At 50.9% G+C, this 26,631-nt stretch overlaps 2 protein-coding genes across 11 annotated transcripts in view; one reads left to right on the top strand and one right to left on the bottom strand.

The window, feature by feature from the left end:
• The first annotated feature begins 1,790 nt into the window (after nucleotides 1–1,790).
• Nucleotides 1,791–12,809, top strand: LOC129016565 (TBC1 domain family member 3G-like). 3 transcript variants are annotated; one of them, XM_054455915.2, is made up of 16 exons: nucleotides 1,791–1,975; nucleotides 2,119–3,128; nucleotides 3,406–3,478; nucleotides 3,640–3,722; nucleotides 5,007–5,046; nucleotides 5,530–5,607; nucleotides 6,060–6,167; nucleotides 6,498–6,607; nucleotides 7,856–7,904; nucleotides 8,430–8,550; nucleotides 9,263–9,357; nucleotides 9,752–9,817; nucleotides 10,281–10,380; nucleotides 10,750–10,902; nucleotides 11,884–12,319; nucleotides 12,363–12,647. In XM_054455915.2, exons 2-16 carry the CDS (start codon nucleotides 3,079–3,081, stop codon nucleotides 12,493–12,495), a joined length of 1,695 nt encoding a protein of 564 aa, XP_054311890.2. In that variant the 5' UTR covers nucleotides 1,791–1,975; nucleotides 2,119–3,078; the 3' UTR covers nucleotides 12,496–12,647. The 3 variants fall into 3 exon arrangements, with proteins under 3 accessions (XP_054311890.2, XP_054311889.2, XP_063513083.1); XM_054455914.2 differs by having other exon boundaries at nucleotides 11,884–12,809; XM_063657013.1 differs by lacking the exon at nucleotides 1,791–1,975 and having other exon boundaries at nucleotides 2,096–3,128; nucleotides 11,884–12,809.
• An 11,438-nt stretch (nucleotides 12,810–24,247) lies between these two features.
• LOC129016569 (ribosomal protein S6 kinase beta-1-like) overlaps nucleotides 24,248–26,631 on the bottom strand; it is a 32,492-nt gene continuing 30,108 nt past the window's right edge. For all 8 annotated transcript variants that reach the window (XM_063655451.1, XM_063655454.1, XM_063655455.1 and 5 more), the window contains one exon: nucleotides 24,248–24,416. In XM_063655451.1, the coding sequence (XP_063511521.1) occupies nucleotides 24,412–24,416 (5 nt within the window). In that variant the 3' untranslated portion in view covers nucleotides 24,248–24,411. The remainder of the gene's footprint in view (nucleotides 24,417–26,631) is intronic.

The following is a 26,631-nucleotide window of genomic DNA, read 5'->3' on the forward strand; positions in this document are numbered from 1 at the left end:
CTATCAGCTTCCATCTTGGGATCTGCTGAGGCCAAAGCAGAGGACACCTGCCCAGGACCCACCCTGCACCAGGGTGGGGGTAGGGGTGGGTTTGGGGGTGGGAAGGGTGATGGGAGCAGCCACTGCAAAGCAGTCCCTGGCTGGCTTCCTACCCTGCACCCTGTCATGCAAGGCATCTCCTCCCACCCCCAGCCCTGCCCCTCACCACCTCCACCCCTAGGCTGTCCAGATCCAGGCTCCAGAAGTCTCCCAGGATCCAAGAACTAAGGGCAACCACTGGGCTCTGCAGCCCCTAGTCCATGAGTCAGCTACCCCTCTGCATGCTGACAAACCTTGGCTGTCACTTATCCTCCACCCCAAACCAGCCCAAGCCCTATCCTACTGCAGGCCTGTGTGGCTGCTGGAGAGGCTGGGCTCCTTTCTGAACCCCGAGGCTGCCTGACATGCTTTCTGGATCCTGGAGAAAACTGACCCACTATTCTCATACTGGTACAACTTCTTCCAAGACCTCAAAACTGGACAACGTGAACTTGTCTTGTGTCTTGTCTCTTCTTGCTAGGGCTGTCATTGGGACAGTCTGAGATGGGGGGTGGGGGCAGACAATGGATGAATGGATGGATGGACAGTAGTCCAGGGAGATGTCCTGTGTGTCCTGAACTCGGCCCTTCCTCCAAAGAGAAGCCTTCCTGGGTAAGTATATACAGTCATCCCTTGGTATCCATGGAGGATTAGTTCTAGGGTCCCCGGGAATGCCAAAATCCATGGATGCTCAAGTCTCTGGTATAACATGGCCTAGTATTTACGTATAAGCTATACACATCCTCCCGTAGACATTAGACCATCTCTAGATTATTCATGATGTGTAATACAATGCAGATGCCATATAAATGGTCGTGATACTGTATTCTTTAGGGAATGATGACAAGAACAAAATCTGCACATGTTCCATAGAAACATAACAATCCAATTTATTTTCTGAATATTTTCCATCTGCTGTTGCTGAATCTACAGATGCAGAGCTCCTGGATACGAGAGCCAAGTGTGCTTTGAGAGTAGGGTGGGTGAGGTTGCTAATGAGTACACGGGAGCAGGTGTTGATCAGGAGGACCCTGCACTGGGGCATCTGGACGTCCTGCCTCAGGACTTGAGACTCCAGTTGGATGGCAAAGGCAGACTCAGCCCAGGTCAAAGTCGCCCCCTTGAAGTTTCATTTTATCCCAAGCTCTTTCTGGACCCTGGAATTTGGCATCCCCTAGGCCCTGCGTGGAAGGACAGCTGAACCAGGTTTTAGATAACATGTCTAGAAGAGTGAGCCCCTAGTGTGTGCCCGGCACTTTCCCCACAGGATCCTCTAGCTAGAATATCCAAGGGTCATGGAGAGAAATACCCAGTTAAAATATCACAAATGAAGAAGTGATACCATTAGAGACACTAAAAAGACCATTAGGTAATAGTATTAGCTTTTGTATTCTGAGATCCAACAGCAGCAGTCACTTCCCTCCACCCCTATGTGTATCCCAGGACCACCCTGGACAGGGAGGGCTGAAGTTAGGGAGCACCCATGGATGCTCTGATGCTGGCCCTGGGCCTCGGGGGTGACAGTGATGAGGAACTGGGTGCACACATGAGTGGGGCAGCCGGGCCTGGCCAGAGAAGCAACACACATGTGTACAGACGTGTTTACCCACATACACGTGTACACGCACGTGCACAAACACATCGCAGGCAGGCATGTTGACGCCTCAGGCAGTGGAGGACCCTGACTATGGGCCCTGCTGACCCAGGCAAGGCCCCATTGTGATGCGTGCCATGACCTCAGAATGTCACTGGTGCTTAGCACCTATCCGCTCTCTGGCCTGCCTCAGTGTTCTACAGCAGTTACACACAGGCGGTGGTATCTGTGAGCAGCTCTGTGGACTCAAAGGTTTTCTCCCTTGAGAGGCATAACCCAGGCCAGCTGATTCATCAGAATCAGGTGAGTGTGACCTGCTCTCTTCCCTCCAGGTTGACTTGGGGACAGTGGTGACGGTGTGGGCGGTGTTAGCGCCTGTGGGGCAGCGACCGAGGAGGGTCATCCCTGAGCACTCACCAGGCGCCCGTTCTACACTGCCCGTGTAGACAATTGGCTCTTTCGTCCTCGTGGTGGCTTCGTAGAGTGGGTGCTGTTCCCAAATGTACCCATTCGACAGATGAGACGTCTGGGGTCAGAGAGGCAGTAACCGGCCTGGGAATCCAGACGTGACCCTGAGTTTTGCTCTCAGCCCTGCCGTGTGCTGTGCTGGAATTCAGGCCTGAACCCTGTGACCTCCCTGCCCTAGATCCCAAATCTACCCAGCTTTCCGATCCCGATGGGGCAGAGCCTGGTCCTGGCAGAGCCACTGGTATAGATCCACTGTGGGTGGGGTGAACAGGACGGTCCTCAGAACACCTCTGTGCCCTAAGCTGGGTCCTGATGGTCGCTGTGGGCCCCACTGAACACACATGGTCTCTTGTCCGGGGAAGCCTGCTGCCCTTGGGCAGCCGTGGAAAATGAAGGAGCCCTGGAGGGCTGGCTGAGGGGAGACTATCTTCCCTTCTGTTCAAAGGGGTCCAGGCACTAGGGTTCTCCCCAGGTATTTCTTGCTCTGTGTGGTCCTCTCGAGGCCTCGCCCTCCTTTTGCCCCGAGTATTCCCAGGAGGGACGGTCCATCCAGGTGTTCTCCAGGACCAAGGACCCACTGTTCTTCCTCAGTGACCCAGGAAAATGAAGCCTCCTCCTCTAGGGACAGCTCAGAATGGTGGACTCCACAGTCCCTCTGCGAGAGATGTGGTTTCCATGAGTACAATAGATCTTTTTCATCCCCAAACCAAACACCCTCCTGCTCAACAGGCATTATTCCTAAAGTGGATTCACTGTTCAGACTGAAGGGTCATGGTAGCCAAAGTGATGAGCGGAGTAGAACCGAGCAGTCAGGAGAGATCTTGTTCCCTGTAGGAAACGGGGCATCCCTGTGGCCCTGCGCATCCCAGGAGGCCAAGTGTACAGAGACCTCTGGTCACTGAGCCCAGTCTGCCTCCACATCCCTGGAACAGCTCATCATGGGCCCTTCACCCTTGGCAGGTGGAAACCATTCAACCTGCTGGGGCAGGTGTGCCCCCATTTCATGGCATTTGGGGACAACAGGATTCTCTGTCTAGGTCCCACTGTACTCAAGTCCTTGGGAAGATGCGCACCCCTGCTTGGGACTTGAGACTCCAGAGACTCGAGCACCTGTGGGCCACTGGGTCTGGCCCCTTTTTACCTGGGGGCGGCGGTGGAATGGGGTTTACGGAGCCAGCCAGCATCTAGGAGCCCGGCGGGAGCGGTTCAGGTATTCTCCGAAGCTGTCAGGTACAGTGTAACCTTTAGACAATTTTGTCTCACAGGATGGACATGGTAGAGGACGCGGACAGTTGGTGGGCACAAGAGCGAGAGGACATCATTATGAAATACGAAAAGGTACAAGTCGGTCTGCTTCTTGGAGGGAGGCCTCTTCCAGTGCACCCTGGTCAAAGGGTCCTGCGCTCCCTAGGAGCACAGGGCAGGGATGGGTGGCCAATGCCCCCAGGCCCTTGCACCCTTTACCTTGGACCCCTCAACAAGCTCCCTCTGGGCTACAGGGACACCGAGCTGGGCTGCCAGAGGACAAGGGGCCTGTGCCTGTTGGAATCTACGGCAACATTGATCACTTTGGAATTCTGCAGTGAGTCGTCTGCACTCCCCTCACCCCTAAAGCACCTGTCTCAGCTCAGGGATGGGTTTGCTTTTAGAAAGGCCTTTCTGATGCAGGACATGTCTCGCCAGGTCGGGTCAACCTCCTTTCCAGGGACAGAACTCCTCCCTGGCTCCCCTGCAGGTCCAGCCCGAGGTTGTTGTTAGGCCAGAGGTGTGGGGCCCATCTAGGGAGCCGGTGGGAATGGAGACTGGGCTAGGTCAGGCACCTGGGCTCTCAGCAGTTCTGTCGGCAAGTGAGCACAAGAGGAGCGGGGCAGCCTGAGGGTCTGGCCCTGTCTACTTGGAGACAACCCCAGTGAGATCCAAGGGTTGTGGCCACAGGGTGAGGGGATGCCTGGCCCAGCCTCGGGGCTGTTGTCCAGCAGGTCTCTGAGGGCCCACCTGCCCTTGCTCTCCCCCATTCCCCTAGAGCTACAGCCCTCACTGTCCCATGAGGGGAAAAGGCATGGTGACAATGGAGGCTGTAGCCCTAGGAGAATGGGGGAGAAGATGGGCAGGGCCCCATTCTGGGCATCCCACGGTGAGGCCAGGGAGGCAGCAGGGCTTGTGGCTAAAGACCCTGGGTCTGGTGCTGGGAAGGGATCTGGGGCCAGGTAAGGAGCCCATCCAGGGGCTCATCCCTCAGGGATCATAAGATGGAGAGACAGAGGATCCCTGGGGAGGTAGGGTGGGAGGGAGCTGATGAGCCGTGCCACTTCTGAAACGCAGGTGTGTGGCTCGGGTGCAGGGAGAGGCAGGTGGATGCTGGGAGGTCAGAACCTGCAAGGGTCTTGGGGCTGTCAAGTGGGAAGGGCCCCTGGTGCACCTAGAGTACACCAGGCAGGTCTCAGGGCAGGCTCCTTTGACCCTGGTGGGGTGATGTGGTCACTCCCTGAGGGACTCCTGTCAGGGCCCGGTTGCCCACCGTGGGTGACCCCCATCCCATCTCAGGGCTAACCTTTCTCAGCTCCAGCAGAAAGCACCACCTCGAGTCCAGGATGGACAGCCCCATTGGGCAGCCTGACCGCCCCGCACACCAGGGGCCCCAGTAACCCCGGCCGGGCTGTCCCTGCACTCTTTCTTCTCCCAGGTCCTGCCCCTCCTGGGAGTCAGTCCCACAGGAAGACCCTTGTCCTCTTTTCCCTGTGCCTTCTCCTGGGCTGAGCCCTGAGCTGGATAGAGACAGAGCCAGTGCTTTCTAGGGGTCTGCTCCCGGGCTGGGGTGGCTCCAGGCCCCGTGCAGGTCCTCAGCTCTGCCTGGGTTGCCTTACAGTGAGACGGAGCTGCCTCCTCTGGCTGCACAGGAGGTGAAGGTAAGAGCCTGATGCATGGAGGGGCTGGTCCAGGGATGTAGGGACTGGTCGGGTGGTCGGTGAGGCAGAGGAAGCAGCCGGCCTGGGCGGTGGTGGGTGAGGGCAACACGCTGTCACTGGGAGGGGCAGCAGTCCCTGCTGGACCTGACCCCAGGTTGCTGTTAACTTTGGCAGTTTGATAAAATTTTCAAAAGGAGAACCACAGTCCTGGCTTGGGGGTGGCTGCGTGCTTGTGTCAGGACCCCACCTAGAGGCTGGGACCTAAGACTGGTGTGTCTGTGGCCTGAGGATGGTACATCCCGGGGTCCCAAAGCCAGCCCACTGGTGCTCATTTGCTCAAAGGCTCTCAGCCCTTGAGGTCTGCCCTTCCCTGGCTCCTTCCAGCTGGGTCCCACCAGGGCTCCAGAGCCCAAGACCCAGCGTCCGCGGACGGCTCTGGGAAGCCTGGCAGCTCCGCTAACTCCAACATGCCTCATTTGACAGAATCGGCGGGAGATGAGACGGACGAGCAAGTGGAGGAAAATGCTGGGAGAATGGGAGACATATAAGCACAGTACAAAAGTAATGTGTGGGGGGAGAGGCCCCCAAAAGCACTCTCTGCAGAGACAGGGGACAGGCACCCATGGCTGTGGCCTGGCACCGTCAGCCTCTCAGAGGGCAGGTGGCACACTGTCCTCGCCCAGAGGACTGCAGGCCTGGTCGCCAGATTTCCTGCCTGTTCATGCAAGCATCACCTTGCTGGGAGGGAATCTGAATCTAGGGCTGGGACAACCCAGAGCTCAAGGCTAGGGATGCCCTGGTGACCCGAAGGAAGGAAAAGGTTCAGATCAGAGTTTCGACTCTGAGTGTCCATCCACTCTTTCAGTCCTGGGAAGGGAGACCCTGTCCCAACTTGATTTCACCTCTACTGAGGAATCATGGGGCCAAAACCGACAATTTCCAGAATCCCCGGGCTCTGGTCCCCACTGGGGTCACCCTGTGGCCTGGGACACCAGATTGTTTTCTGCCCACAGCTCATAGATCGAGTGTACAAGGGAATTCCCATGAACATCCGGGGCCCGGTGTGGTCAGTCCTCCTGAACATTCAGGAAATCAAGTTGAAAAACCCCAGAAAATACAAGGTACGCTCAGCCAGAGCACAACAAACATGACAGGCCGTGTCAGGGGCCCAGGTCTCCAGCTGGAGGGAACGTCAAGACCACCCTGGGGGGCTGGGGGCAAAGGTCAGATGAACACCCTGGGCACACATGGTTACACAGTCACCACAGACAAACTCAGCTGTGGTGACCCTCCCTGGCTTCAGTAACAAGCCAAAATGCAGCTTTCTGGAGAAGGAAACCTTCCTTCTGTCCTTTCTTCCCGAAGTGCTGACTGTGGGCTGACTGCCACTGGGGGCAGGGAGTCTTCCATCTGTTCTGAGTCTGCTTCCTCCTCTTGGCCCTGCCCTGCAGATCATGAAAGAGAAGGGCAAGAGGTCATCTGAACACATCCACCAGATTGACCTGGACTTAAGCGAGACTTTAAGGAAGCATATCTTCTTCAGGGATCGATATGGAGCCAAGTAAGCCTACAGGAGCCACAGGGCCCCAGGGGAGATGGAGTGAACTAGAGGGATGGGGGCTTCCCCGGAGCAGAAGCCAGGGTCACCCAGGAGGGATGACAGAGCTGCCAAGAGCTCTCCTGGCCCAGGGAGCAGCCGGCACCATGAACCGAGCACCTCCCTGGTTCCAAGCCCTGGGTCAGACTGGAACATGTGGGGCCAGAACCCAGAAGGATCCTGAGGAGACAGAAGACAGCAAAGAAAATCATGCACAATGGTGAAAGGTGCTCTCCCTGACCTGTGCGGACCCATGGTAGGACCCATGGGAGAGTGGCAGGATAGAGGGCCCATGAGCCCCCCCAGGCAACAATGACAGCACCAAATGCTAGGAGAATTTGGGGTCCTGGAAACTCTCATCCAGGTCTGCTGGGAACATGACATGGCACAGCCACGTTGGCAGCCAGTTGGGCAGTGGCTCACAAAGCTCAGTGGACTTGAACCACGCATCCCCAAAGTGTCACAGATATTGAACCCACCGATTTGAAAACTGACATCCACATGAAACCTGCCTGCCAGGTTCACTGCTTGATTGCTCGTCACTCACACAGGGAGCCTTCGGGGACGGCCTTGAACACGGGAATGGGGAGAGCAAGGCTGGTCCTCCCTTCAAATGGAAGACCCAGTGAGAAAAGGGAAGGAGCCAGTGATGCCCGCACGAACGTGGGTGGATCCTAGATGCATTTTGCTAAGGGAAAGAAGCCAGATCCAATAAGCTACCATAGTAGGATTCCCATTCCTAGGTCATTCTGGAAAAGGCCAAACCATACGGACTGAGAAGCAGTCTGGGTGGCCAGGGGCTGATGGATTGGGGAGAGGCTGGGTGCATAGGGGCCACCCTGGAGACTTGGAGGATGAAGGAGTCGCTCCAGGAGGGGCTGCGGCAGTGGCCAGGAGACGCTGCACATTGGTTTAGGACCGTGGAGGAACTGTACACCCACAGACTGAACTGGCATGTGTGCAAACTGAAAAAAAAAAATCATTCAGAGTGAAAAGGATCAGGCAAGTCACTGTACAACTGAGCTATTTGCATGTCACAGATGTGGATTTTACTGAAACATTTCTTCAACAGTCTCAGGCCCTGAAGAGCTCACTGCTTATCTGGTGAATCATCTGAACCTGAAATAGGATTTGCTGTTAGGCTGTGTAGACAAAGTGAAACTAACAGCATCTGCACAAACCAAACCATAGCCCCCTTTCTCTGTTTCCTAGGCAGCGGGAACTATTCTACATCCTCCTGGCATATTCGCAGTATAACCCGGTGAGTATTCCTGGCAGTGAGGTTCCTGGGCCGTATTTCCATATTCACAGGAGTGGGTGTCTGGTGGGGGTGTCGTTGCTTCTTTTAAAGTTAGTATTTGTGACCCACCAGGATATAGGAGGTAGGACTCCAGCTCACCACTGCCATAAACCTCCAAGCAAGGGAGTGGTCTCAAGGGGTCAAGCTGAGACACAAAGGAGTCAGGGCCTGGACTCCTGCTGTCACTTGGGCCTGACCACCACTTCTCAGAACAAGAAATGACGCCCTCCTCCTGGGGCTGCCCCAAAGCCCAGGAGCTTGGCAGCATCCCACACAGGATGGTGCTATCGGCAGACATTTTGGACAAGGTGCTGAAGTGCCTGATGGACTTGGCTCTTGTCGTGAAATGAATTTGCATCCTGAGGAAGCCTCTTCTTCAGAGGAAGCCTCTCCAGTCACCTCTGCCCTCTCCAATGACATGAGTCCTCCCAGGTGACCTCAGCCCTCCCAGGTGATGTCCATCCATGGTAACTCTGGCTCTTGCAGGAGGTGGGCTACTGCAGGGACCTCAGCAACATCGCTGCCTTGTTCCTCCTTTACCTGCCTGAGGAGGATGCATTCTGGGCACTGGTGCAGCTGCTGGCCAGTGAGAGGCACTCTCTGCAGGGTAAGTGAACAGCTGCCCCGGGGACCTCCTGCAGCCAGACCCGGGGATGGCCACCCTGGCCAGGTGATCACAGCTTTCAGCCAAGGCACCCTCCTTGTGTCGCCAGCTTGTTGGGAGACTTTAGGATGTCTCTGCTGAGGGTCCCACAGGAGTCCACGGCTGACCCCCAAAGCCCAAATCAGATGCCTTTCATCCCCATCAGCAGAGGGCATCTCATCCTCCCCGTGGCCACCCTCTGTGTCCTGGAGCCACACCCTCCGGCTCTGATTCGGTGCAGCTGACTCTCCCCTCCCTGAGAGTCCTCCTGCCCTCCAGCTGCCCGGGCTCCTGCTGCCATTGGTGCCCACGAATGGGCCGACCAAGCCCAGGTGGCAGCATCTCCCCAATCCCGTTCACTGGCCCGACCCCACTTCCAGGAGATGACCAGGAAGCCCAGCACCCACCCAGTTCTGGCCACCCTGTCGTGGCCTCAAAGTCAGGCTTGCCCTTTTTGCACCCTGGCCCAGGAGGCCTCCAGGAGAACCTCCAGCCAGGCTCCAGGGAATGTTCCCGCCCCACCTCCCCAGGGTAAAGGCCGCATGGTGGGGTCACCAGATGGGAGGGTGGGAGGCCTTGGGGTTTGGGGGCCTCTCCAGCTACCCAGCTCTTGCAGCTGATGGCCCCACATCTTGGGGGAAGGCTCTGATTTCATGATGGGCTGGGGGCTTCTCAGGATTTCACAGCCCAAATGGCGGGACAGTCCAGGGGCTCCAAGACCAACAGGAGCATGTGGTACCCATGTCACAACCCAAGACCATGTGGCATCAGGTGAGTTTGTGGTCCCCTCAGCTCTTCCCAGAGGCCCTGCCTCCCGTGGGGCTGTAGGAGCAGGGGAGCTGGAGCCCCTCATGGGGCTGGTGACTGGTTGAATCCCAGCCAGGGCCTGACCTGGGACTTCGGGTTCTCCGTGGGCTGGGAGTTGGTTTCCTTTCCTCCTCCTCTTCCTCCTGGAGGAGACAGAGGCACAGGGATGGGGGCCCAGCTCCTGCAGAGCAGGGCAAAGGGCAGTGTGTCCACTGGGAGTGTGGGAAGGTGACAGTGTTGTGGGGAGCTCTGGACACCACCCAGTGTTCTCCACTAGGGGAAGGGTCTTCAGAGGCCCAGGAAGAGGGAGGTTTTTAGGGCAGCCCAGTGGCCTGAGCACCTCTGTTGCTTCCATCAGGACAAGGAAGGTCTATGTGGGCAGTGTTCCTCGTTAGGCTGCCTTATCTGGACACTGATTGATGGGGTAAGGAGGCATAGGGAGACCCTGGCTCAGGAACCCTCCATGCCCTGCAGTGCCCTGCTTCCCCAGCCCAGGGGTCTGGCTCACTCCCAGCCCACAGGAGGCTCAGGCGGGTCCCCAAAGGACACACAAGCAAAACCCTCTGCCCAAGAGGGGTCATCCCAGGGCAGTGGCTGGGGCTCAGGCCCAGCCTCATGGGCAGGCTGGGCCAGGACCCGACTTGAGAGGGCTCAGGGAAGCCTCAAGCCCTGGGCAAGCCCCTCTCTCCAGGAGCCACATCCCCACTCAAATGAGTGCCCCCCATGAGGAGCTGCAAGACCTTGTCTGACCCAGCATCCTGGAGGGCTCAGGCGACCCTCATGGGGAAGGTCACTGACTCTGGAGACTGAAGCCCCAGTGTGCGCAGCTCGAGCCACCAGCCCCAGCCTGGAAGGACCAGGTTCTTTCACACCTGCTGTCCCCACAGATCTCTCTCGGGCTCACCCTGCGCCTGTGGGACGTCTATTTGCTGGAAGGAGAACAGGTGTTGATGCCGATGACAAGCATTGCCTTTAAGGTTCAGCAGAGTAAGTCTATGTCCACCCAGTGGGGCCTGGGGAGCCCTGGGGTCAGACCCCGACTGGCCCGAGGGCAGCTTCCTCACCCTGTCCTCATGATCCTCAGTTCTGGCCCAGAGGGAGGTCTGGCCAGGGGGGCTGGGCAGGACACTGTGACACCAAGTCCATCCCCCACATGACCCAGATGAAAGTCCAGAGTGTGGTGCGCACTTCCCTGCCCAGGTCGCCCCCAGCCACAGTCTCCTGTGTATATCTGGATGCCTGGGGTGGCCACAAAAGGATCCGGCACCGCCCAGTGGGAGACTGAAGTGGCCACGGGGTATGAGCTGTGACCATTCCCAGGTAACTCTCCTGGCCTGATATCCACCCTGTCCCTAGAGCGCCTCATGAAGTCGTCCAGGTGTGGCCTGTGGGCACGTTTTCGGAACCAGTTCGTTTACACCTGGGCCAGGGATGATGACACTGTGCTCAAGCATCTTAGGGCCTCTATGAAGAAACTAACGAGAAAGCAGGAGGACCCGCCACCCCCAGGTGGGCTCCAGTGCCATGTCCCCTCCCATGTCACCCTCTGGGGTAGTCAATAGTAGGGGAGTGCCCGGGACCCGCAACCCTACTACCTGGGCCTTCCTCTTCACCTTTTCTTCCTCCTCTTCCTCCTGCACTCTAAGAAAGTACAGGAGACCCACCGGTCCTCAGGGCAGGCGCTCAGTGCCTGTATACTGGACGTGCTGTGCACGCAGGAGGGGGATGTGGGCAAGACCCTCCAACAAGCCCCCTCCCACTTTCCACGGTGTCTCGCTCTCCCCCTCACAGGGCCCTCAAAGTAACTAGATGAGCCCAGACCCATTTGTGGGAGACCCCGCCCCTCCCTGCAAGCACCCACAGCCTCAGAGAGCAGCAGAGGCCCCTCACTCGTGCACGCTCCTCCAAGGTTGCCAGGACAACAAGCCTTGAGCCAGGGAGACAAGGGAATCAGTGTCCCTGACCCCCACAGCATTCAGGGAGAGGGCACAGGCGGGACCCCGGGCCCAGAGCCAGAGCCAAGAGTTCAGCCAGACGTGGGAATGGTCAGTCCTGGCATGGACTGGGCAGCCCAGGAGGGCAGAGGGTGTCCCACGTCCGGGCCCAAAAACCCACTGCAGAGACGGGTCCCCATGTGAGGTGGCAAGGGGCTGGGTGACAACCAAGGCCCCTCCCACCTGAGTTCTGACTGGGGGCCGTATCCCAGGCCCAACAGCCCTGGGACGAAGGTGTGTGGCAGGAAGCCCCCAGCCAGTCTGAATCCTGGGGGCAGTCCCAGGAGCCACCCGCCATGCCACGACAGCTTCCCCACGCCAGGCAGCACACACCCCTCCCTCTGAGATCAGCAGACTACAGGCGTGTCCTCAGTGTCAGGCCACGGGGGCCACACAGAGACCCCGAGGACTACAGAGATGCAGGCAGGTGGGGCCCAGCCCAGAAAGGCCTGCATGGGCTCACGGGAGACGCTGACCGCGTCTGTTTTCCTTTCAGCCAAACCCGAGCAAGGGTCCTCGGCATCCAGGCCTGTGCCGGCTTCACGTGGCGGGAAGACCCTCTGCAAGGGGGACAGGCAGGCCCCTCCAGGCCCACCAGCCCGGTTCCAGCGGCCCATTTGGTCAGCTTCCCCGCCATGGGCACCTCGTTCTTCCACATCCTGTCCTGCTGGGGCTGTCCGCGAAGACAACTACCCTGTGGGCACTCGGGGTGTACCCAGCCCGGCCCTGGCTCAGGGAGGACCTCAGGGTTCCTGGAGATTCCTGCAGTGGAACTCCATGCCCCGCCTCCCAACGGACCTGGATGTAGGGGGCCCTTGGTTCCCCCATTATGATTTCGAACAGAGCTGCTGGGTCCGTGACATATCCCAGGAGGACCAGCTGGCCACCTGCTGGCAGGCTGAACACCCTGCGGAGGGGGTGAGATTGGCTTTCACTGCACTGAGTCACAACGTGGGCATGGACTTCCCGGCCCTGCAGTGCACCCAGCACTGAATCCAACCAGGGCACCCCCTTCAGAGCTAGGGACGAGCAGCAGTGCGCTCCCACCTCAGGGCCTTGCCTCTGCTGCCTCCACTTGGAAAGTTCTCAGTTCCCTCCAGGTTTCTAGAAGCATCTGGGCCAGGGCTCATGGCTGGATAATTTCCCAAGGCTTAACAACCCAAGCAAGCTTCCCATCCTCGTTTTATTTTTTGTTAAACTTATGAAAATTTATTAAGAAAGTGTACAGCTCGAGAGACATTCAGAGATGGAACACACCAGCCCCCAGATCACAAAGCCAACCATGCCCAGCCCCTCCCAGCACCCCCAGCCCCACGACCAGCGTTCTGAATTCTGATGACACCGCGAGCCTGCCTTTGTACTTTAAACTCATGGAAGGATAACCACCTTCACGTTTTAAAATAAATGTTTCCTGTTGAATGATTTTAGATTTTAGACAGAAATATTCAAAAGGCACTACAGTGTCCTCTTACACCTTCCATCTGGCTGCCCCTAATAATGATGTTTTGCAGTCCCATGGCACATAAGAAATTTAGGCCGGGTGTGGTGGCTCACACCTGTAATCCCGGCAATTTGAGAGGTCGAGGTGGGAGGTTCAGGTTCACTTGAGTCTAGAAGTCTGAGACCAGCCTGGGAAGCATAGGCGGACCCTGTCTCTAGAGAAAAGTCAAAGAAATTAGCCAGGCATGGTGGTGTGTGCCTATAGTCCCACCTAGTCAGGAGGCTGAGGCAGGAGGATTGCTGGAGCCCATGAGTTCCAGGAAGCAGTGAGCCATGATTGCACCACTGCACTCCAGCCTGGGTGACAGAGTGAGACTTTAGCTCTTAAAAAAAAATTGAGAAATGTAACGCGAGTACAATCCTATTAACTAAATAATAATGTGAACTATTATCTAAGGTTATTAAGGCTAGAATTATCCCATTTTTGCCTAACTTCTTGTACCTGTCCGAAGATCCCACCTTGGACTCACCCTCTGCCTTCAGCTCATGTCTCTTCAGCTTCCTCCAGATGGTCCAGCAAACACACACCTGGGCTGAATGGTAGAGCTGATTGCTCATACACAAGGGTAGACCGGTGGGCAGGGATTTTCAAACTTTTGCAGTAAATGAGTTTTCCATGGTGTTCTGGAGAGCACCGTTTGAGAAACACTTTGATAGTGAATCTAGGCCTCAATATCCATCAGCTGCTCTAGCTTGAATTTTGTTCAAGCTCAGTGAAAACCTGCTCTGCATGTGCATGTGAAACGGGCAAGGATGAGTAAGCTGCAGATAAAGAAGACAGGACACAGGGGGTCTGTCTAAGCTCTATCTCCTGCCTGCAGCACTGACGGATCACATCCAATGCTTAGGGAATAGTGACCACGTGCTGGGCCAGCCCCGGGCTCTGAGGATCTGACAGTGAGTGACGCTGAGCCAGGCCTTGCCCTTGGGGAGCTCTCCAGCATACACCTCCCTCTCCCCTCCCAGCGCCCTGCAAAGCAGGCGTCAATGCCATTGTTAATGCACAGAGGAGGAACCTGACTGTTAGACCTGGGTTTTCCAGGGTTGCACGGCTTCTGGGAGACAGATGTGACCCTGAAGGCAGGGCACAGGCCAGTGTAATGCCAGGATGGAATGAGCTGTGATCTGTGCCATGTAGAGGCGTGGGCCAAGGTGGGACTGACTGATGACCAGGTCAGCCAGGTTGCTGAAAATCCTCTTGGGTCCTCACCTGCCAGCTCCCAGGAGTCCGGAACTTCCAGGAGAGTTGTGGCAGGTCCCCTATCCTCAGCTGGGTGGGCCTGGATAGAACAGCAAGGCGAGGGCACATTTCCCCAGCCATTCCCTCCAGGCACAGCTGTGACCTGCTCATTCCAATTTTTTGGAAATATTTCCACACACACACAGAACTGCAAATAGCAGTGGATATGGTGAGAGGTGTTTGGACGTAGGATACGCAGTATTTTGGAGGCAGAGCCAGGACTTGCCGATGGGTTAGCTGCAGGGCTTGAGCAGGGAAGGAGAGTCGAGGATGATGTGTTCAAATCGGTTCACTCACCTTCTGTGTGCCGCGCCTGTGCTGGGCACTGGGTGAGACAGATGAGCACAGGAGCCCCAGGCTGGGGGAGATGTCAGGGGAAGCCCAGAATGTCTGTGCAGGGTAGGAAGCCCAGAGTGTCTACTGGGAGCTGAAGGCTTATGTCCACCTGGGTGCCATCCAGGCTCTCTGCATGTAGAAGTATACGCTGAGCTGCCTGGAGGAGGAGCAGCTGCTGTTGGTGGTGACCAGCACGTTCAGGAACGGAGACTGCTCTGTCAACAGAGAGGGGGATGGCCTGAGGTCTGGATGGTGTAGCGGGTGGTAGGGCCCAGGAGGACCCAGGAAAGGGTCTCAGGGATGCAGAACATCCTACTGAGGGTGTTTGGGAGTCAGTGCTCAGGTCACTCTGGGTCACTCAGGTCATTTGCCAGCCTCTGTCATAATTATTGCCATATGAGAGTTCCACCTTTCCTATGACATATTTTATATATTTCTATGAATGGCCTACTTGTTTGTATTTATGAATTTATGTTTAAAGGATGGGCGGGGGTGCTCGAGAGGTCCCCAGGAGATTCCCTCTGGGGAGAGAGGGGCCCACCCCTTCCCAGCAGCCCTCTGAGCCCCCTGATCGCTTGGCCACAGCCCCTGCCTGGAGAAAGCATCCCCCTCGGAGATATATGGATATCAGAAGAAACCTTTCTCTGTCACCAGGACAAATCCTGTTCTTATTTGAACCAAGGCCAGTTTTCCTAATGAATGCAGGGAGGACAGCACAGACCAGTGAAACCAGCAGATAATCCATAAGACTCTATCCCAGAGCTGGGAAATCTCCTTCCCTGCCAAAACTTTTCCTGAAAGTTCCTAAGAATGAGGCAAACAGTTTAAGTCTCTCTTGCATTGTCCTTTTAGTGAAAGAGTTCAATAAGGAAGGAGAGGAAGTGGAGCAGATGCTTAGTTTCCAAGCTGGAAAAGTGGCCCGTGGTTAACCAAGACTGGATGTAAAAGCACAGGTAGCCACGGGTCCAGGTGAGCCGGTCCTCTGATGGCATGGCTGCTAATGCCAGCAGATGCTCCCGTCCTCTCCTTTCAAAGACTGACTTCTTCTGGTCTTTCATTCGTTAAAATAAAATTGACAGGGCATCATCCAAGAAGCTCTACACTTTCCCTTCCCTGGATTTCAGACTCTAGATTCTGCTGAGATTTGAGCTTCACGGTGAACACATTCTTGGTGTGCTTGCTGCTGAGGGGTGTGGAGGACAGAGAGATGGTGAAATGGCAAAGTGGCTCTTGAGCGTGGGTGGGGGAAGCCCCCACATTTCTGAGTCAGTGCCACCTGGACACTACCCTTGGAGCATCCTGCTGAGGTGGCCATTCGGGTTTTCCTTCCTTTCCTTTTATTCCACTGTTTCTGAATCACGAATAAAGATCCAAGGCAAACAGCACATTCAGATCCCCAAGCTCTACACCTTCAGTGTGACCAGGGACGTGCACCACTTCAGGCTCATGCAGGACTCACAGACTTTGGACCTCAGCTAAGGGACCTGCTTCTCTTCAGCACATGGGGCTTGTTTGTGTTGGGGTCTGAGCCCTGAGCACATGGTCAAGGAGACCCCCAGGTCTTTCTGAACAGAGACAGCTGGCCTGGGGGCCTCCCTCTCACTGCATGCAAGAGTCTGTTAGGGCGGCTGTCTTGCTTCTAGGTGTTGGGAAATTCAATTTAGGTCCCTAAAAATGAAAAGCCCCAGGACATCTCCGTGGCTTGGGATCCACAGGAGAGCATCATTGATGCTGGGGATATCTTAAACATGTAGAAACCCGCAGGACTACCTTAGACAGGGCACGGGGCACAGCACCTGGGGATGCAGAGTGGAGAGTTCACCACTACAGCCTGGAATCGCCTCTGTGATGCCTTCTTCATGATACTTGGCTGCCTTCGCGGCTGGAAGGCTGACGCCCAGATCCCAATGTGGCCACAGGCTAGCAGCTTGCTTCACCTTCCTGAACTGCAATTTCTCCATCTGAGCCTTTCTCCCAAGAGGAGTGTCCAGGCTCACTTAGCCCATATGGGCCAGAAACCCCGCACGGTGCCCGGCACACAGTAGGCCCTCGGCAGATGCTGCCCCCTTCTGCCTCCACCACCCTCCTGGGGCTCCCTCCTGAAACAGCCTCCCTCAGCGCCTTGAGTCTTGCACCCTAACAGGCTCTTGCATGCAGTGAGAGGGAGGCCCCCAGGCCAGCTGTCTCTGTTCAGAAAGACTTGGGGGTCTCCTTGACCATGGGCTCAGGGCTCGGACCCCAACACAAACAAGCCCCGTGTGCTGAAGAGAAGCAGGTCCTTTAGCTGAGGTCCAAAGGCTGTGAGTCCCACATGAGCCTGAAGTGGTGCAGGTGCCTGGTCACACTGGAGGTGTAGAGCTCGGGGATCTGAATGTGCTGTTTGCCTCGGACCTCAAACATCTCACAGGCTGCCTGGAAGAAGGTGGAGCAGACTGGGGTTAATGGTCAGCAGCAGCAGCATCCCCACCACTGGGGCTACCACTTTTAGGCCCTTACCATGGGCCAAACACTGAGCCGTGTGCTTTGTGTAACTTCTAAGCACACTTACCTCATAGGGTGACAGCAAACACTCGAAGAGGTGCCTGGGCTTGGCACATAGTAGCTATTGCTACTATTAGGAATGTTGTTTTGTCTTTGTTTTTGTTTTGAGACAGGGCCTCACTCTGTCACCCAGGCTGGAGTACAGCAGTGCCATCATAGCTCACTGAAGCCTCAACCTCCCTGGGGTCAAGCAGTCCTCCCACCTCAGTCTCCCAAGTAGCTGAGACTACAGGTGTGCACCACCAAGCCCAGCCAATTTTTTGTATTTTCAGTAGAGACTGATTTTGCCAAGTTGCCCAGGCTGGTTTTGAACTCTGGGGCTCAAGCGATCTGCCCACCTCAGCCTCCCAAAGTGCTGGGATTTCAGGCGTGTGATACTGCGCCCAGCCATTATGAATGTCAATATTGACATGATCTTGTTGTATCCTCATGCCCACACTGGGAGAGGTCTGATTGTCCCCATGTTCCTGCTGTGGAACCACATGGAGGAGGCCTATGTCATCCCAACAGCGCAGAAGCACAGCCTGAGTCTCTTCTTTGGCTGAGCCAAGGGCATGCTGGAGAGGCCTGAGAGAAGAAGGAGCAGCCCTTGTGACCAGCGCCTTTTCAGTTCAGAAGGAACGTCTCCTCTTGTTTACGTGACTTGGCTGAGCTTGCTACTTCTGCTTTGAGAGTCCAATACCACGATCAAGACTTTAATTATCCCCAATTTACAGATGATGAAACCACATTGGGCAGGAAAGAAAGTCACCCCAGGAGAGCGAGTTGGACCTGGGCACTGGCTGAGGACAAAGTGGAATGATAATTTGGGATGTAGCTTGTTAAGGAGCCTCACAAGTGTTCTTGTGATCCAGGTGTTGAGAGGATAGAGCAGAAAGGTTGCCTGGGAGATGCAGGTAGGGTGCACTGCGAGAGTAGGAGAAATTAAAGAGAACATGCAACAAAGCCTTGGAACACCGGGAGGGGGATGGACCACCCGGTTTTGTGCTACGGGAGAAGAGAGCAAGAAAAGGAATCTGTGTTCAATCCTGGCAGCCTGCAGGAGAAGCAAATGCCCTTCATTTTGTTCATCAGCGGCGAGACTGGCATCCCTGTAGCTTTGGGAAACCAGGCTAGTGTGGATGCCAGCTCACTCCAGCGGGCCTGACTGGGAGACCTTGGGCTCGGGTTCTGGTCTGGGGCTCCTAGGCCTGATGGGAGGACAGTTCACCCCAGGTTTCCTGTACTTCAGCTCGTATCCAGATGATGGTAATTGTTGAAATGAGAGACTCAAAAGAAGCTGGAACCTGAACTTTCTTGTTGTCCCATGTGGACAGCTGTGTTCAGTTTCGGGTTCTACCTCTTGCTGTCTGTGTGTTCTTAAGAACACACTTAAGCCTTTCTGAGTCTCATTTTCTTCATTTATAAAATAAAAGACATAACATTTATGCCAGATATTGTCCTCAGGATTAAATGGGAAAATGAGCAAGCCTCTTGTGCATTCCCCTGGCATCCAGTGGGTGGAGGCCAGAGAAGCTGTTAAACATCCTGCCAGGCACAGGACAGCCCCCATCACAAAGAATTGACTGGATCCTGATGTCAGTAAGGCAGAATTGAGGATCCTTCATGTGGGGGAAAAAGAATAAACTCAGAAGCTTGGCAGATCTCAATTCAAACCCTGGTTGTATCACCTCTAGCTGAGTGACCTTAGGCAGGTCTATGAACTCTCTGACACTCGGCCTCCTCATTGGTAGAATGAGGTAGATAAAAATGCCAAGCTCACCCAGAAATAACCGCATGCATATATGGTCAACCGATCTTTGACAAGGTCATCAAGGATACACAATGTAGATTCTTTTATTCCTTTACTTTCTTAATAGACTTGCTTTCACTGTACTCTAAAAAAAATGCACAACATAGAAAGGAAACTCTCTTCAATGAATGGTGTTGGGGAAACTGCTTGAAAAAGAATGAAATTGCACACTTGTTTTACATCATATACAGAAAATTAGCTCAAAATGCATTAAAGATTTAAATGTAATATCTGAAACCATGTAAATCCTAGAAGCAAACATAGGGAAAAATCTCCTTGCCATTGGTCATAATTGGCAATTTTTTTTTTGCTATAACACCAAAGCACAGGCAACAAAAGCAAAAATAAATAAATGGGACTACATCAACCTTAAAAGGTATTACACACCAAAGGAAACCATGACAAAATGAAAAGGCAACCTACAAAATGGAAGAAAATAGTTGCAACCCATATATTTGATAAGGGGTTAATTGAAAATATATGAGGAATTCACACGACTCAATACCAAAACTTAATAAATACATCAATAACCCAATTAAAAATAGGCAAAGTACCCCAATGGACTTTTTTCTCCAAGGAAGACATACAAATGGCCAGCCAGCATATGAAAAGGTGCTCAACACCACTAATCATCAGAGAAATGCAAATCAAAACCACAATGAGATATTGCTACATAGGATAGGACAGCTGTTATAAAAAATGACAAGAGATAACAAGTGTTGGCGAAAGCATAGAGGAAAGAGAACCCTTGTACACTGTTGGTTGGAATGTAAAGTGGTATAACGTTCATGGAAAACAGTATGGAGCTTCCTCAAAAAATCAGAAGCAGAACTACCATACAATTCAGCAATCAAGTTAGAATGTTGAAGAGAGATCTGCGCCCCATGTTTATTACAACACTATTCACAATACCCAAGATATGGAAACAGCCTAAGTGTCCAGCAACAGATGAATGGATAAATAAAATATATATAAACAATGGACTATTAGCCATTAAAAAGAAGAAACTCCTGTCCTGGATAAACCTGGAGAACATTACGCTAAGTGAAATAAGCCAGACACAGAAAGACAAGTTTTGTATGATCTCACTTCTATGTGGAATCTAAGAGAGTCAAACTCATAAAAACAGATAGTAGAATGGTGGTTGCCAAGGGCTGGGGGTGGGGAAAATGGGAAGCTATTAACCAAAGGGTGTAAACTTTCAGTTATAAGATGAACAAATTCTGGAGATTTAATGTACAGCATAGGTGGTAATGGATGTAATAAATTTGATTGTGATAATTGGTACACAATATATACATATATGAAATCATCACATTGTATGCATTAAATATACACAATCCTTGTCAACTAAGTATTTAAAAAATTTATTCTTAAATGCCTAGGTCATAAGAATTCTGATAAAGACAACAACATACATGAAGGGACCTACTACACAGAAGGTCCTAAATAGGTTCGTTTTGTTTTATTTTATTTCAACTCTGGCAGATGTAGACTTATTGCAAAAGAATGTAGAATACACTTGTGCACAAAGCATTATCTATATGATGATTAAATATCCTGCATACATGCCATGCCATTTCTATTCCTCATTCAATGGATAAAAAAAGCAGAACCAGCCTTCTGGTGGTCACAAAACATTTTGACATGAGAAAGGCTGATCATGAGCAATTTGGCAATGTACAGCCCAGAGCATGCATGCCCTTTGACCCACAGCTACCATGATGTCATGTCTAGCGATTAGTCCTAAGGAGATGATCAGAGATGTGTAAAGAGATTTCATTCTAACAGCATCCTCTGTAGTGGTATATGTCAGGGGCTGGCAAACCATGTCCAGAGGAGCAGGCTGCATCTAGTCCACCACCTGTTTTTGTAAAGTTTACCAGAACACAGTCATGCCCATTCATTTACAAATTGTGTATGGCTTCTTTCCCTGCAACAGCAGAGTTGAGTGTTGCACCAGAAACCTATGGCCTGCAGAGTTTAAAATATCAACCCTTTGGCCTTTTATAAAAAAAGTTTACTGACTCCTGGTGAGTACATTAAGAAAAAGTTAGAAAAACCTAAATCTTCAAGAGTGGAGAATTAGAAAATAAGACATGTTGTATATAAGACAAACTGTTTGTGTGTGTGTTTATTTCTAAATATATTATTTTGAAATAATGTTGTCGACATATGTTGCAGGTCTTAAAAATTGTTCAATATATAGTGTTAATCAAAAAACAGCAAATAGTAAAATGTAGACAGAACGTGATTGTGCATTTTGTGCACACACCAACAGAAAAGGGTGCTGGGAAACCTGTGGACCAACATACTAAGTGTGGTTCTTTTGATGGTGGTTATCATGGATTTTTAAAAATCTTCCTGGTTTTCCGTACATTCTGACTTTCCTCTAATGAGTATGAATAAATACGTATTTCTTGAGGAATGTGAAAATAACTTTATCTTCCCAGATTTCTCATAATTGAAAATGTTGGAATAAATGGTCCTGGGACAGATCTTTCCACTGAGAAGGGCAGAAGGGAAACCCTGGGGATTCAGCTGGGTTTCTGTTGCATTTCTAGTAACACACAGTTGTGAAAGGCCAGTGTTGGCCACTCCCCAGGACAGTCTGGGGTAGAGGAGGCCAGGATTTAACTACTTGAGGTACCAGGGAACAGATGTGGCCACAGCCCTTCCCGACTCACTGTTTTCCCTTCCACAGTCCCTGTCTTCTCTTCACTGATGCACATAGATGCTTGACCAGAGGAGAGATTTAGTTTTCATCCGAGGATTATCTGTTATGTTGCGGTTCTGAAATTCCCATAATGTTTAAGCTAGAACACAAGTGATTTCATTATCTCCAATGTGTATGGCTTGATATAAATATATTCCATTATGTAGCACCTTAAATCCAGATAAAACATAAGGAATTTCTATTCCATGTTTGTATGATCAATGTTAATAATATAAGAAAATCTAAAAAGAAGCTATTTCCTATATTACAGTATGAAATAAATATGCTGAATGATTTGTTTTGGGGGGTGGAAAGGTGTAAGACTGAAGAGGGTGCCTGTGGGGAACAGTGATAGGAGTCCTTTCTTAAGGGTTGGGTTTTACATATGTCTTTTAAAATAGACGATATCACTAATAAATTATCTGTGGGCATCATGAAAAAAGTGTATAATGTACAACTTTATGAGCTTGACAGTTGGTGAAAACTTTTCTGTTTAAAATTTTATTTGGCCCTCCCCAAAAGAAATGTTTATTTATGAGTATTAGGATAGTTCCAGTAGTAATGCCTCAAAAGAACCAGGAGGTACAGTGTTGTCTAAAATGTGGACTCAGGAGCCAGACTGCCTGGCTGTGCAATTAGCCTTGTCATTTCCTAGATATGTGGCAAGTTAATTAACTTCTCAGTGTTCTTAGCTGTAGAATGGGGATAATCACAATATACATCTCAGGGTTATATTAAAAACTGAAAAAGTTAATTTTGTAAAGCACTTAGAGTGATATCTGGCAAATAAAAGTGTTTATAAAAGTAAACCCTATGAAAGTGTTTACTCATTAAATACAATAATCTGAAACCATTAGTGATTTAAACATTTGTGGCTGACTTGGTAATGTTTATGAAAATAAATACTGTCTTTATAATCTTTGACCTTATTTTACTCCTAGGAATTTATTGTCCAGGAAACATTTTCACAGGCAAAAATATTACTATAAAATCATGTTTATTACATCAATCTGTGCAAAACGAAAAAATACACAATTAAAATGGCCATCAAAAGGAGTATTGATTAAATGAATGATAGTAAATCCATTCATTAGTAATCATATTATCCAAAAAGAATGAGGCATATTTATGTGACACGGGAAGATCCACAACTAATGTTAAATGGTAAAAGATATAAAACGTTATGCCCAATAAAATACTTTCTGTGAGAGAATATGTTAATTTATGCAAGTGGCGCCAATGTGGAGGGTTTATGCTAATTTCATTATACCTCACAGACAGACCTGGGCTCTCCCACTCATCATCTATGTGGCCTGGGGTAAGTCATTGAACTGCTGTAAGCCTCAGCTTCTTCATCTGTCAGGCAGTGATACCCTGACTACTCTGCAGGGTAACTCTGAGATTTAAACGTGATCATCCCAGAATATGCCTGGCAAACAGTAGGAGCTCAGAACTTGATGTTTTTTTCCTACAGCAACTGCTGTAGGGGATAGTAGCTAATGGAACATGTTGGTAAATCCTTATATATAGCAAATATTGTAGAAACATAACTACATGCTACTATTTTTTCAAACCCTCCCCCCACCCTTTTTTTTTCCCCTGAGACAGAGTCTCACTCTGTTGCCCAGGCTGGAGTGCAGTGACACCATCTCGGCTTGGCTCACTGCAACCTCTGACTCCCGGGTTCAAGCGATTCTTGTGCCTCAGTCTCCCAAGTAGCTGGGATTACAGGCATGTGCCACCATGCCCAGGTAATTTTTTTGGTATTTTTAATAGAGATGGGGTTTCTCCTTGTTGGCCAGGTGGGTCTCCAGCTCCTGGCCTCAAGTGATCTGCCTGTCTCGGCCCCCCAAAGTGCTTCCTCAAACCTCTTCTATCCAGTAAAACAGCCTCACTGGGTCCATGGATATCATGTGGCTGCCTCACATTTTTACTTTATAAAAGGTCATCCTGAGGCATGTGAAAGCATGAATGAAAACACTTTAGGAACAGGGCCACAGGTTTGCATGAGGCTTGTCAGTGCACCTCCAGGATGAAGACCAAAGGAATTGTGCAATTTCTAGTGGAATCATTTACACTTAAGATCTTATTTATTTATCAAAAGACTGCTTGCTGTGAGGTAGGAATTCTTAACCCCAATTTGCAGAAACTGAGACTTTGCCTGACACCACAGAGCTAGGAAAAGGTGGGCATAAGATCCTCACCAAGTCTGACTTCCAAAAGAAGATTTGAAAAGAAACCTCCTTGCTACCTGCCAAATCTCTGTAGAGCCAGCAGCCATGTTCCCACATGAAACAGGACAATGACAATAGCACCAGGAATACCTAGTCCTGGTCAGATGCCCTCATGAGCTCAACTCCGCAGGATGGGGACACCGGGCCCTGCTTAGGGGAAAGGAAGGGGGTTTGTAGAGGAAGCCCAGCCAGCCAAGCAACCAGAGATGGGAAAAACCCATTGGGAGGAACTTGCTTGCTCTAGCTGGGCTTTGCAAAGAACAGGAAAAGATGAGTCTGCACAGACAGAAATGGTCTAGAATGGCTGAATGTTTCATGTAGAACTTTTATGATTAATACACTTGTACCATTTCTTAGAATCATTTGCTTATTTAATTCCAGTGTATCAAGTGATAATTTTGTTGATATTTAGAGCCCCTCAGTTAATTTCTGTGCGATTTTTGATTATATTTAATAAGGAAAATAATATGAAATGTCTAAGAAAAAAAGAAACAAAGCCAATTATTCCTGAGAATGTTTAAATTTATTGAAGTACACTTGTTAATTTTTAGTATAGAACCTACATTTCATAATAGAAAACCTTGGACTTGCCAGTGGTAGCTGCTGGAATGAGGTGTTTGTCCAGTACATCCAGAACATTGCCACAGATTAACTTTAGCTCAGTCTCAACCTGAAAAAATAAAAATAAATTTAAAAAAATCAGATCGTTGAAGTCTAGAAATTCTGTAAATTATTACACATTCTATGTACCTCTGTTTTTGTGGAAGAGAGCTTAGTGTTACAGAGAATTCGTTTCCCTCTCCAAACTCCCTTCCTCCCTTTTGACACAAAAGCAGAGAAAAGCTGCCTCTCCGTTAGCAAAAGTATCTTTTCCTTTCCTCACGCAATTACTGCCTCTCCGTTAGCAAATGTATCTTTTCCTTTCCGCACGCAATTAAGTGCTACACACACACACACACCACCCCCCACCCCAACACTCCCTCACAGTCCAGTGGAAGAATCACCAATGACTGAAATTAAACACCGATGCTTCTCGGTAAACACTGGTCAATTACATGAATATTTCACAAGGTAGCAACTATTGTGTCCATTTACTTGGGAAAACAGAAGCTAAGACATTAGCTGAAAGATCATCCCCTTGAAAGAACTTAATAAGCAGAGCTAGGATTTCAAGCCAGGCAGGGTGCAAGGGACAGCACAAAATTCAAACCCAGGCAGTTTGCCTTCAGTACTTATATTCCTAACAACATTCAACAGGCAATCCCTTTAGGGGAAGAGATCCAAAACTAGTTAAGATACCAAAAATCTGTGGACCAAAGTAACTATTGCCACTCATTTATATTCATGTATAATGCTGAAAATGTACGCCACCTCTTAAGGCACATACCCAGTTTACTTTTTTTTTTTTTTTTTTTTTTGAGAGGGAGTCTCACTTTGTCACCCAGGCTGGAGTGCAATGGCATAATCTCAGCTCACTGCAACCTCCACCTCCCGGGTTCACGCCATTCTCCTGTTTCAGCCTCCCGAGGAGCTGGGACCACAGGCGCCTGCCACCACGCCCAGCTAATTTTTTTGTATTTTTAGTAGAGACGGGGTTTCACCATGTTAGCCAGGATGGTCTCGATCTCCTGACCTCGTGATCCACCTGCCTCGGCCTCCCAAAGTGCTGGGATTACAGGCATGAGCCACCACGCCCAGCCTATTTTTTGTTTTTTAGACAGAGTCTTCCCCTGTCACCCAGGCTGGAGTGCAGTGGCCCTATCTCAGCTCACTGCAGCCTCTGCCTTCCAGGTTCAAGCAGTTCTCATGCCTCAGCCCCCTGAGTAGCTGGGATTACAGGGGTGCGCCACTGTATCGGGTTAATTTTTGTATTTTTAGTAGAGATGGGCTTTCACCATGTTGGACAGGCTGGTCTTGAATTCCTGGCCTCAAGAGATCCACCTACCTCGGCCTCCCAAACTACTGGATTATCGGTGTGGGCCACGTGTGGCCCAACTCTACTATTTCAATGAAGCTCCTGTACCCTAGGTCATCACTGACTTCCCAGTTGCTGAATCCAGTTGTCTTTACTGAGTTGGTCCTTAATTTAACTTTCTTCTGCATTGAAGCTACTGACTGACCACAGCATTTTGAAACTCTGTTCCTCTTATTACTGTGATTCTAGTTTCCTTATTTTTCGTCTTATCTCTTAAGTCTGTGGTTTCTCAGACTTCCTCACAATTCATTGCATATTTTAAAAACTCAAAAATATAAACCTCCTGAGCAGTTCAAAAATAATATACCTTTGAAATTTTTCAAACTTTTCGCAGTTGCAAGAATAGTTCAGTGATCACCAGTTGTTATCATTTTGCCATATTTTCTTTGTCTGTGTGTCCCTCCCTTTCTACCTGCCCCCACATATATGTATATCTATGAATATTCATGTTTTTTAACTTTAATAAATTTTCTCCCTCTACAATTTGAGAGTTAACTGCAGATTGCATAGCACTTTACCCCTAATTTCTTCTATATGTCTGCTAAGAATAAGGGCATTTTTTTTTTTTTTTTTTGAGAATGAGTCTCACTCTGTCACCCAGGCTGGAATGCAGTGGCACAATCTTGGCTGACTGCAACCTCCACCTCCTGGGTTCAAGCGATTCTCCTGCCTCAGCCCCCCAAATAGCTGGGATTACAGGTGCCTGCTACCATGCCTGCCTAATTTTTGTAATTGTAGTAGAGATGGGGTTTTGCCATGTCGGCCAGGCTGATCTCAAACTCCTGACCTAAAGTGATCCAACCTCCTTGGCCTCCCAAAGTGTTGGGATTACAGATGTGAGCCTCCATTCCCGGCCTCTTTTTCCTTTTGTAATTAACAAGTGATCTATGGAATGATAGAAACAGTGTGA

The sequence above is a fragment of the Pongo pygmaeus genome, chromosome 19, assembly GCF_028885625.2.
Source record: "Pongo pygmaeus isolate AG05252 chromosome 19, NHGRI_mPonPyg2-v2.0_pri, whole genome shotgun sequence".
Taxonomy (NCBI): Eukaryota; Metazoa; Chordata; class Mammalia; order Primates; family Hominidae; genus Pongo; species Pongo pygmaeus.

Coding starts and splice junctions, on each gene's coding strand:
- LOC129016565 (XM_054455915.2), top strand. CDS start 3,079: ATGGGCCCTTCACCCTTGGCAGGTGGAAACCATTCAACCTGCTGGGGC. Junction 5,608..6,059: donor CATATAAGCACAGTACAAAA/GTAATGTGTGGG, acceptor TTCTGCCCACAG/CTCATAGATCGAGTGTACAA. Junction 12,320..12,362: donor GAGGGGGTGAGATTGGCTTT/CACTGCACTGAG, acceptor TTCCCGGCCCTG/CAGTGCACCCAGCACTGAAT.